Source organism: Vidua macroura, chromosome 25 (genome assembly GCF_024509145.1).
Source record: "Vidua macroura isolate BioBank_ID:100142 chromosome 25, ASM2450914v1, whole genome shotgun sequence".
In the NCBI taxonomy this organism is placed as follows: Eukaryota; Metazoa; Chordata; class Aves; order Passeriformes; family Viduidae; genus Vidua; species Vidua macroura.
Genome location: NC_071595.1, coordinates 2280612 through 2292174, shown reverse-complemented (window position 1 = coordinate 2292174; position 11563 = coordinate 2280612). Strand labels below are relative to the sequence as shown.

The 11563-nt window shown below is 53.6% G+C and overlaps 1 protein-coding gene across 16 annotated transcripts in view; it reads right to left on the bottom strand.

Annotated features, from left to right (window-relative positions):
* Positions 1-11563, bottom strand: part of MACF1 (microtubule actin crosslinking factor 1) — a 135892-nt gene that overhangs the window by 64821 nt on the left and 59508 nt on the right. For 10 of the 16 annotated variants that reach the window (XM_053998724.1, XM_053998731.1, XM_053998730.1 and 7 more), the window contains 8 exons: positions 5211-10445; positions 4571-4720; positions 3996-4211; positions 3767-3916; positions 2814-3047; positions 1332-1475; positions 1010-1243; positions 266-493 (listed from right to left, as the gene is read on the bottom strand). In XM_053998724.1, coding sequence (XP_053854699.1) covers positions 266-493; positions 1010-1243; positions 1332-1475; positions 2814-3047; positions 3767-3916; positions 3996-4211; positions 4571-4720; positions 5211-10445 — 6591 coding nt within the window. The remainder of the gene's footprint in view (positions 1-265; positions 494-1009; positions 1244-1331; positions 1476-2813; positions 3048-3766; positions 3917-3995; positions 4212-4570; positions 4721-5210; positions 10446-11563) is intronic. The other 6 variants (XM_053998733.1, XM_053998729.1, XM_053998734.1 and 3 more) reach the window with 2 other exon arrangements.

Genomic DNA, 11563 nt, shown 5'->3' with positions numbered 1-11563 from the left:
GAAAACTGGGAATGCCCCGGGTTGGGTGACAGGAGTTCTGCCCACAGCAGAGTGACTCCTTCTGTGGCCATCACGGGCACCTTCGGGACCCTGATTACGCCTTGCCACGGCACAAACCCACTGCACATTCTGCATCTCCTGCAGGAAGCCGGGCAGGGCCTTTCTGAGCTTCCCACATGGAGAATCCCGTGTTTCAGAGCCAGCTAACAGCAGGGTCAGGGTGTGGGGCAGGAGGCTTTGGGTGGGACAAGGTGTCAGTGCTGACCTTCAGCCTCTCGTACTGCTCGTCCAGGCTCTCAGCAGCACTGTCTGCTCCCACAGCGTGGCCATCAGGGACATCCCCGGTGCTTTTTCCTGCTTGTGTCCCTGTGCCTTGATTGACAGGGTGTGGTCTGTACTCCGGGAGCCCTCCCTTCTGCTCCAGCGATGCCACCCAGTTCAAAAGGGAATCAATCTTATTGCTGTTCTCCTCCAGCTCTTTGGCAGCTTTCACCTGAAAGCACAAGGGCTCCAGATAAGAATGACCCAGTTCTTGCATGTTCAGCAAACTGCTGCACGGGGGAGGGAGACAAAAATCAGCAGAAGGAAAAAAAAAAACACCCAAGGAGTTTCCCAGCCTCAGCAAATGCCTGAGACACCCCCAGACACTTTGTGGCTCTCTGGAAGGTACAAAGAAGCTGTGAAAATCTCAGCCTCGCTGCTATATTGAATTTCTCATCCTCATACAAGCCAGGGCCCCTACCCCAAAAGGGCTGGGATGTGATTGACAATCCTCACCCATTAGGGGTCACCCCAAAGGCAGAGTAAGGGGCCTTTTCCTCCCCCACTCCCTCCACAACCAGCTCATCCCTGGCTGCAACTCCCAAGGCATTTCATGATAGAAATATCTGGGGGAAACCTCGCCCAGAGAACACCCAGGAAGGAACCACCAATTGCTCTGTGCACCCAGATGGGCTTCACAGAACCCCTCAAGCAAAGCCTGGAGGCTCTACAGCTCCTGGCACGTTACCTTCTCAGTCTCCTGCTGCACTGCAGCACTCACAGCACTCTCCAGCTCCTTCTGGGCCACCTCTGTCCTCTCCTGCAGGGACTGGTACTGCTCCTTGGCACGCTGCAGGTCCTGCTGCAGTGCTGCCAGCTCCCCGGGCTCCAGCTTGGCCTTGTTCTCCTCCAAAAACTGCTCTGTGCTCTTGAGGACGCCGGCGAAGGAGGCGGCTCTGCTGTGCATGCTCCTCTGCAGCTCCTGGGTGCACGATGCTGTGAGGCTCTGGCCACTCCCGGGGTGAAACCTCTCCACCTCTGCCCCTCCCCAAATTTTAAATATCACTGACCTTAACATCGCTTTGCCTCTGCTGCAAGGCAGGCAGGTCCCCTTCTGCTCTCTGCTGCTCTGCCAGCGTGTCCTCTGCCTGGCCCAGCCAGCGGCTCAGCTCGGCCAGGCTCCGTGCCCGGGCTGCCTGCTGCTCCTGCAGGGTCTGCGGGCACAGGAAAGGGGACAGGGGGACAGGGGGGACAGTCAGCAGCGGCCCTGCACCTCCTCTCACGCTGCTGAAAGGCAAGGTGAGGTTACAGCTGGAGCAGCTCCTGGAGGGGAGGATGCAGCACAGAAAACTTTGTGGCTCTCCAGGTGCTCCCCGTCCGGCAGCAGGTGCCACGTCCCTGCCGAGCTGGTGGCACCTTTGTCACCATGGGAGGCTTCTCTCTGAGGAGCCTGTTGAGCTGCAAGATGGAGCTGCACTGCTCTCCCAGGAAAACTCAGCCACGAGTTTCTGTGCCTTTTCCATTCCACCTTACAAACATTAAAACAGCAGCAGAAACTCACTGAATGAGAGGCAACAACGACCTGGGTCAGGCAGCACCACTGTGGAGCCCCAGACAACCCCAGATTAGGGTTTTTTTTTTAATGATTTGGGGTTGGAAAGGGAGCCCTGGAGAGGGAAAGTGTTTCTGTAGCTGATCCAGCTCCTCTTTTCGCTGCCAGAGCACAACACAGAAGCGCCTGTTTGAGCAATTGAGCATGATGTGACCTGAGAGTCCCTGTGACACCCCTGCCCCCCTCTGCCAGGGGGGATAAAAGGTTTTTGAGTTTTTCACTGGGCATTCCAGCAAGGTGATGTACAAACTTGTGCAAAACACTGTTTTGTGCCTGTTTCTCCCAGGCATAAGATAAAACAACAGAAGCAAATTGAAAGAGCCTTCTTAAGAGCTCTTCAGCTGCAAAGCGAGTTCTTCCTGGGTTAGGATGGGCGCACACTCAATCTGAAAAGGCAAAGCAAACTGGTTAATACACACACACACTCCAGAGAGGACAGGCAAGAGTTACAGAGAGCAATTGTTAATAAAAACCACATTAATCCTGTCTTGGGTGAGAGGATCCATGCAGTGGTGGGTGCTGCAGCAGTGCAGCAGAGATCTGAGGACTTGTTTTTGTCCTTGCCAGCTGTTTCCCTGGGACAGCAATGCTTGATGTGTGCAGTGGAAATAGGACATTGGGTGTCTGTGGTGGCCCTTCTGCACAGGGATTTTGGGGCTGATTACAGGGTTTATTCCACCCAGCCCCAAACAATTCCATATCTAGCAGAGAACTGCTACCCAGACCTCAGCAGGGCTCCGTATTCTGGGAGCAAAGCAACCTTCTGTCTGGTAGGAAGAAGAAAGACTTTTAGAGGAAGCTCATGATGTGCAGTGAGAACTCCTGAACTGGGAGTGGCATGCAAGGGAAATCCCAAATTTGAGGTGCCTCAGCTCCTGTTCCTGTGGCTGGGAAGCGCTTCAGCGAGCAAAGGGCAGCCAGGGAGGAGATGTCTCACAACCTTCACCTGCTCCGTCTGCTCCACTTGCTGGAGACAGACCTGCAGCACCTCCACCCGTGCTGTCACACGCTCTGACAGGTCCCTGAAGGCTTTCTGCAGCTCATTGAGCAGCCTCAGCAGCTGCCTGCTCTGCTGGGGGGTTAAATCCTGGGCGTGCTCCGAGATGAGGAACTGGATGTCGAAGGCAGTGGCGTCCAGCTCAGCCTTGGTGTCAGTGAGGGGCTCCTTCAGCTCCTGAACAGGAGAGAAAAAACAGCTCAAATGACCCCACAGCCAGGGCTGTGCTGCACTGCTTCCCATCTGCAGGTGCCACAGGAAATATATTCCAAAAACACCAAACTCTCCCAAAGCAACACTCAGCATGGAGGTGAGAGCGTCTCAGCACAGGGATTTTCCAACTTCCCTCTGCACTGGGTGCTGGATGCACCTCACCAAGAGGTTTCTTGGATGTGTCTAGGGCTGCCCTTGGGTATGAAGATGACCCAGACCTGGCCACAGTGACTCCATGTGCCACCACCAGCTCTCAAAGCCTTCAATCCCCTGATTTCTATGCCAAGATGCCACCACCAAGCTTGGAAATAATCTTTATTGCTAGAAGACAGATAAGGAGACTGGGCTCCTCGTACGGGTGATGGAGACCAGGGCAGGTGTGATGGAGCAGCTTCCCAGAGGATGCAGCTCTCTCCTCCTCAACAGCCTGACAGGAATCTCCCCAGGTCACTCAGCCATCACCACACCCTTGCACAGGAGCATGTCCAAACAACCAAACCAGGCCGTGGATTATGGAAACAAATGACTTTGGAGAGCACCCAACACAGCAGCTCCTGCTGCAGCACGAGCTAAGGGCAAAGCCTTGGTAGGCTCTGGGAGAGAAGCAGGATTAAAAGCTTCTCCTCTGTGCAGAGGGCAGCAAGTTCATCAGCCTGCAGGATTAGGGGCATTGCCATGGTTACCTTGTAGTGCTGCAGGCAGCGACTCAAGCCGCTGGCATCGGTGGCCTGCTGGAAATCGCTGTCATCCAGCGACTCCGTGGTGCCAGAGACCCAGCTCAGCAGCTCCTGCAGCTTGCCCTGAAGAGTCTCATGATGGGCCAGGATTTTAGCCTTAAAAGCAGAAATTCACCGTTTAAAGGAGGAATTTTAGGAAGCTTGTGAGGCAGAAGGGGGCAGTTGCCAGCTCTACCTTTTCAGCTTCTGCCGCCCCACGAAGGTTTTGCAGCCGGGACTGCAGGACTTCACTTGCAGAGCTCAGAGACTTCTGGAGGTTCTTGGCATCCTTCTCCAAAGCCTTCAGTAACTGCTCAGGGACTTCTTCAGGGGGGTTGGCCACAATTCTCTGCACAGCATCCAGCTCCTGATTCACTGAGAAGCTCAGCTCCTGCAGCTCAGCTCCCAGGGCCTGAGACAAAGACAGCATCGACAGGGTGACTTCACCTCCCTGCTGCCAAAACCCAGCAGGGGTTTTGGAGAGGCAGCTCCAAACACTGAGTCTAGAAAAATCCATCCCACCCTCCAGCCCTGCTCAGCTGCCAGCACTCTCCTGCCTTTCTCCAGGCTGTAAAATTCATGTCAGCCAAGCTCAGGCTGTCTGGGCAGTGTGGATGGATCAGAAGAAGGGATGACGTTTGATATAAAAGCCTGTTAAACCTGAGACAAAACTCCCAGAAGCAGGGAGGGGTGAAAGGGCTGTGCAGGAAGCTGGGGAGAGGGGGAAAAGCTCTGTCTAGCACCAGCCAAGCCTGGCCCACCCTCACTCACCTCTGCTTGCTGCCTCAGGTCGTGCAGGGCTGCCAAATTCTGCTCCGCCGGCTGCACCCGTTTGATTCTCATCTCGATGTCTCGGAGCATGGAGAGATAAGATATCAGCCTCTGGTCGTGCTCCAGACACATCTTCTTGCTGAACTTGATCTGCAGAATCAGACAGGAAATCAAAGCTTCAAACTTAGGCAGAAAAGGGGACAGAGTGTTATATAAAATTCTTTTTTTTTTCTCCAAAGGAGAAATTTGTTAATAACGTTCCCGCTCGTGGACTTGCCACTTGCCAGCCTTATCTACAAGATTTACTACAGGAAAAATAAAACACATGGTTCTTTTTCCAACATAAGCTTATAAATGGCAAGAGATCTCTTGGAGCTGCAGCAAAAGTGCCAAAAAAAAAAAGAGTTCTACTTATTAGTCATTTAACAGTAATGCTCCAGCAAAAGGAGCCACAACTCAGCCCTGAATGTTTCCAGTTGTACATCACTGGCTCCTTTGCCAAATCCACTGCAGCTGATACTGCAACATCCACTCCTCACGCTTCAGCTGCCCTCTGTGCCCAGGATCTCAGACAGATTTAGCACCAAACACCCACAAATAGCTCAGAAAAATTGCCAAAATAGCAAAAATATTCACTGACCTGGGCTGGTCTCCTGGACTCCCTCGAGGTTTCCAGCAGCTCCCCCTCCATGATCACAGGCAAGAGCAAACCCCGATCGCCCGGACCTGGCTGCTTGGTCCTCTCCTGGGGGGGTTCTTCTTGGGATTTTGGGGGAGCAGGGGCTTGGTCTGCTCTGAGCTCAGCTCTTTGCTCGTGCTGTTTCTCCTCTCCAAGCTCCAGGACTGCAGAGGTTTCCTGAACTTCTGTGGGTTCCTCTCTGATAATTAAGTCACGGGGCAGTTCCTGTGCCACGGTGGCTTTGCTGGACGCATCCCGGGCGGTTTCCACCCTGATGTCTTCCTGAGCCATCCTTTCCTCCAGGCTCAGGGCCACCAAGGAACCGTGACCATCCTTGATCCCACCTTTCACCACCCCTTGAGCTTCCGCGTGCTCGTGGGGCACAGGGAACACCTGATCCTCTCTGGGGGTTTCTGTATCTTTCCCAGGAATCGTTTTCTTTCCTTTTCCACCCTTGTGCTTGGCTGTGTCTCGTGCCAACCCAGCAGTAGTCTCAATGCTGGATTCATGTTTTGGCTCTGGCACTCTGGAGACAAAGTGCTCCTCCTCACCCTTTTTCCTTGGAATTTCATGGGAAACCAGAGAAGGAAGGAGCTGCTTTTCTGAAGGCTTCTCTGGCTGAGTGCTGTCTCCTGGAATGCTGCCCTGCTTTGCTTTCTTTTTCTTGCTTTTCTTTTTCTGGGTAGGTTTTAGCTCAGTTTCACTTGTTTTTTCCTGATCAATTGGACCTTCTGTGCGAGAGGTTTCTCTTTCTGTGTGTTTCACAGCTTTTTTCCCTCCAAGCTCATCTCCCACAGGAACACCAACCTCAGGGGGTTCTCCAGACTCTGCAGGACCCATCCCTCCCTTCCCTGGGCCCACACTGAGAGATTTCCTCAGAGGTGCTGGTGTCTCCTGGACCACGCTGGTCACTCTCTCTCTTTGCCCAGAAGTCACCACTGCACCTTCTCCACCTGCCACAACTCCCTCTGCACTTACAAACGCTCTCCTCCTCTCCTCCCCATCCTCCTCCCTCTGAAGCACCTCTGTGCCCAAGAACAACTGCTCCTTCTCCAAGCTCAGCCTCTCTATTTTCTCTGTCTCTCCATCCACTTCTTCCCTGGATTCCTTGCCCCGGGCTGCTCTCACCTGGGAGCTGCCTTTTGGGATCCCTTTTTCCACCACTGCCTCTTCAGGGAGAGATGCTGTCCCCAACACTGAGGGGTGCTCTGGAGTCACCTCAGCCTTTGCCTGGGGTTGATGAAGATGATGATGTTCATCTTGGGGATGGACACCACCCTCTGAAGCTTCCTGGGGTTTTAATTTCCTTTCTGTCTGTGCTTTGGGGGATTTCTCAGTGGCTGCAGCTGCACTGTGAGCTGTGTCATAGCTCACAGCTTTGGGCTCAGCACCATCAGACCTGGCACATCTGGCAGGGAGGATGACACTTTCCTCTTTTGGAGATAGTTTTTCTATTTTTTCCTGCGAAAGCTGCTTTTCTTCTACTTTGCAGACCTTGGAACCAATTTCCTCTCCAGATATTTGCACATCCCGAAGACCAGCAGCTAATTTTTGGCTTATCAGTCCTTTTCCAACAGCTTCCTTCACAGTCAACCTTTTCCCACCGGGGGCATCAACAATTCCCCCAGCCCTGAGCTGGTTGGTGGCGATGACTTTGGCCATGGGCTCATCCAGCATCCCCTGTTCCACAGCTGCCCTCAGGGACAGCCTCTTGCTGACACTGCCCTCCACCACCCCTCCACTGTCTGCCTGTGCCTGCAGCAGCCTCAGGGTGGGCAGGGGGTCCACCTTGCCCAGCCTCACCGCCTCAGCACACGGCAGCTTGGTTCCTGTCACCTCATCCTTGATGGCCTGGAAGGGATGGACCTCCAGGTACCTCTGGCCGGATTCGATATCGATTTTACACTTCTTCAGGAACTCCGAGTAGGGAACGATCATGCAGGTCTCGGGGTCTACAATTCCTTCTCTCATTTCTGAAGATGACAGGGCTTTCTCCACCACCTGCTGGGGTACCAAGCCCTCCTGCACCGCTTGACTCAGCGCCAGCCGCTGGCCAGAAGCTGGATCAAGAATGCTCCCGCTCTCAGCCTGGATTTCCTGCACTTTCCTCTGGAATTCTGGGCTAACGAGCCCCAGTGACACTGCCTGGGGCAAGGGCAGCTTCTCTTTTGTAGCTGGATGGACAAAGTCCTGCAGGACCACACTTTCAGCTTTCCTGAGCTCCTTGCATAGATCTGGATTGATCAAACCGTGTTTCATGGCGTTGTCCACTGAAAGCCTCATCCCAGACACGTGATGGATGATTCCTCCATCAGCAACCTGCTTGGTCAAGAGCTGAAAAGCTTTTTCCTTCTCCAGGAGCCCTTTTTCAACAGACTCTGCCACAGTCAAAGGCTGTTTGGTTTCAGGATCCACAATTCCACTGGTCTCAGCCTGTAGATTAATGAGCTTCTGCCTGGTCACCTCATCAGTGCCTTTCCCCTTGGAAGCCTTCTCCAGCTTCACCAGCTCTGTCTGACCCGTTGGCTCTATGAGGCCCAGATTTGAAGCCAAAGTCACCGACACCTTTTTACCACGTTTCAAGTCAACAATCCCCCCAGTAACCACTTGCCCTTCCAAGATCCTCATCGCCGTCTCCTTGTCCAGGAGGCCAACAGCAGCAGCATCCTTGATGGAGTAGACAAAGTTGTTGCCTGGGTCAAGGACACCACTTATGGCTTTGTCGGACGCGAGGACCTTCTGGAGCAGCTTCTCATCCATCAGACCTTCTTCAATCACGTCCTCGGTGGTCAAGGATTCACACACCTGAGAGTCAAAGAAGCCACTGAACATCTTCATCCTCTCCATGAGTTTCACGGCCGTGTGGCCGGACACCACTCCAGAGGCCACCGCCTCGTCCAGCAGCAGCGTCCTGCCCGTCTGCTCATGGATGATGCCACTGCTTTGGAGCTGCATCAGGAGCTTTTCCAAGGTGTCCTCTGCTTCCTGCTCCTCAGGGGCTGGCAGGGATGGTTCCTCAACGCCCTCATCACCCAACACTTCTTCCCGCTCTCCTTCTTCCACTTTCAACACAGTTTCCATGTCCATGCGTTGCCTCTCTGCCGGCGCTGCCTCCCCACGTGCAGGGAGCACAGCCTCCTCTCCTCCCAGCACACCATTTTCAACTGTCCCCTCCTTTGGCAAATAAACCTCTCCAACATCTTCTGCCTCTCGCTCAGGTTCCCTCACACCCTGAGACCTCTCTGCCACGATTTTCAGTCTGTCTCTACTTTCTGGAACACCCATTGTTATGCAGATTTCACTTTTCACAACCACTGCCCCACTTTCCAATGCCCTCTTCTGGTGTTCGGGACCTTCCAATCCATCTACGGCAGGAGGCTTCGACTCTTCTTCTGCCTCAATCATCATTTCCACTGTTTCTCTGATTAATCCACTATCAAGGTCACTGGGAGGTTCTGGCATCAATAATTCTACCTGATGTTTATCCTTGGTTGTAAAAGTGACCTGTTCTTTTCCAAATTCAGCATCAGTTTCACTCCTGATGGTCTCCCGTTCAGTGGAAATCTGCTCCTGCTCTTCCACACGCAGGAAATCCTCTGCATCCTCCAAGAGGAGACTTTCAGGTCCCACCACCACTTCCCCATTCTCCAAAGCACTTCTGGGTGGTAGGATCTTCTCGCTTTCACCTTTTGAAGGAGCAAATTGAAGCTCAAGCCGCTGCAAAGCCAAACCATTGCAAGGTTCGCTTTCAAGGGCTGCGTCTGCCTCTGTCTCCTCAAAGCCTTCCAACACCTGTGCACAGGATCCATTTTCTGGGCTTTGGATGAGAGCTTTAGTGAGATTGTTCAACTCTGCATCCACTAAGAGCACCTTCTGGCCATCGTGGATGTTGATGTAGCTGTGGGTCATCAAGTGGAACATCAGCCTTTCGTCGTTGCTCCTCAGCAGAGGCTCCTCCTGACCTGTGGGGCTCCTTCCAGGGGAGCTCTGGCCGTGCCTGCTCCTGCCTGGAGATCCAGCGAGCTGCACGCTGGCCATGGCATCAGGTATGGCTGTTGATTTCAGCTTCTCCACCACCTCTCTCTCCAGGATGCCCCGTTCCACTGCCTTCTGCCAGGACAACACCTCCGTGGTTTCCGGTACAAGAACAGCCTGAAGGAGCTGCCTCTTGCTGAGAACCTCCTGAATCAACTCTGTGGAGAGGATCCCCTGCTCCAAAGCATCTGCAACGGGGATGATCTCCCCCGTCTCTGGCCACAGCAGCCCCACGAAGGACCCCAGGGATTCCAGGACCAGCAGTGCAATCCTTGGAGCTACCAACCCCTTCCTTAGGGCTTCATCCACGGTCAGCCTCTCTCCCGTGAGGGTGTCCACGATCCCACCCGTCTGCAGCTGCCGGATCAGAAGCGTGCAGGCCAAATCCTGGTCGATCAAATTGTGCCTGACAGCCTCATCCACGGTCAGCCTGTGTCCCGTCCTGGGGTCAACAATGCCACCAGCAAAGAGGTGGGCTTCCAGCAACCTGATGGTCACCTGCCTGTCTATCAGCCCCTCCTGCACTGCACGGAAGATGCTGACCTCCCTGCCTGACCTCAAGCTCACCATCCCACCTGCCAGCTGCTTGACTGGGAGCAGCCTCAGCCCAGTCTCGTGGTGGATGATGCACCTGTCCAGGAGCTCAGGCAGACTGGTTTTCTCAGCAGTGTTGGGGTCAATCAAATCTTTGCCACCTTCCAGGTGAAACAGGAGCCTGGAGTGAAGCTGCGGGGGAAGGAGCCTTTCTTGCACTGCTGTCTCCATGCTGATTCTGCCCTGCTGGAATTTAAAGCCCCCAGTGATGAGCTCAACCTCAAGAATCTTCAGCCCAACGCTCTCACTGATCCTCCCCTCTTCTATGGCAGTGACGACGGGGAGGAGCTGCCTCCCTTCACATCTGACCTCTTCCACCTGCTGGAGAGCATCCTTCAGTTCCTGCAGCACCTGGAATGCCCTGAGATCAATGATGTTTCTTGCCAGAGCTTTCTCCAAGGAGAGTTTCTCACTGGTCTCTGGGACAACTAAGTCAGAGGAGATCACCTGGGCCTCCAGGAGGACCAGGCCCGTGTCCTGATCTATAAGACCTCTCTGCATGGCACCAAAGACAGGGAATATTTCTACCGTGCCAAGATCGATCACTCCCGCCACGGCTTCGCTGCCCTGGAACAGAAAGAGAAGGAAAAGAATTAAATCAGAATCCAGCATTTTCAGCACTCATTGCATGAGTTTCAGGGAGGCCTCAGTTAAAAAAAAAAAAAATTAAAAAAACCAAACTTAAAATCCCCAAACAGGCTAGAAAGTCCTAAAGTGTTTGAAATCTAGTCCATCACCAGGGCAACACCAAGATGCTTCCAATATCCACCAGCAGTAATGCAGCAAAGCAGCAAGCACCAAAACTCAGAATCATTCCTAATGCTCCACAGAAGAGAGGGCAGGAGACCAACAAGCACAACAAAGCCCTTCAACAAGTCCAGCTTTAAAAAGTAAAGACAACACAAATCCCACTGTGCACTCATGGGGAAGAAACCCCCCTCCCCAAAACCACCCACTTTGGGGTAAAGAGGAACCTTTCCCAGCACAGCCTCCATGCTGATTCCTGCCATGCTGAAAATCCTGCACTTCCCAAGCAAATCCCAAGTGCCAGGATGGGTGGGGAACACCACAGAGCCCCGTGCCATGGAGCAGCTCCCAGCCATGCATCAGGGCAGGAGCAGGACAGCTCCCCAGGCATGACCACGGCCCCTGCTCTGCCACTCCAGCACCTCCAAGTTGCTCCTCAGACAGGGCCAGGGGAGAAATGGAGCGAGTTGGAGGTTCCAGCATGGGAACAGTGACAAACTGGGACCACACCAACTACTTAGGTGTTTTTTGGAGGGGCTTTTCTTGCTGCTATCCCCACAGGGAGGGTAATAATTCAGGTGATAAAGTGTCTTTGTTCAAAGGCTCTTTGGACGTTTGCGTTTCTCCCAGTGACACTGGTTGGGTCTAAGGCTGGCCCAAGCACTCCAAGATTTTTGTGGGGATAGCAAGGAGGGAATCAGGACTATGGAATGAATTCCTTTTGCCTCCCAACACCCTGCTGTGGGGGCAGGAGGAACCTTCTGGGACAACCTAAGCTCTCCACCACCATCGCCAGACCCTGACGTGCATACTCAAGAGATGAACGAGCCGTGGAAGGACAGAGAAGAGGGAAAGGGGGGAAACAAAAGAGAAAGATAAAAAAAGGAGATGGATGGGAGGGAGGGGAGTAAAAGGCTTTTACTTACCGACTTGCAGGG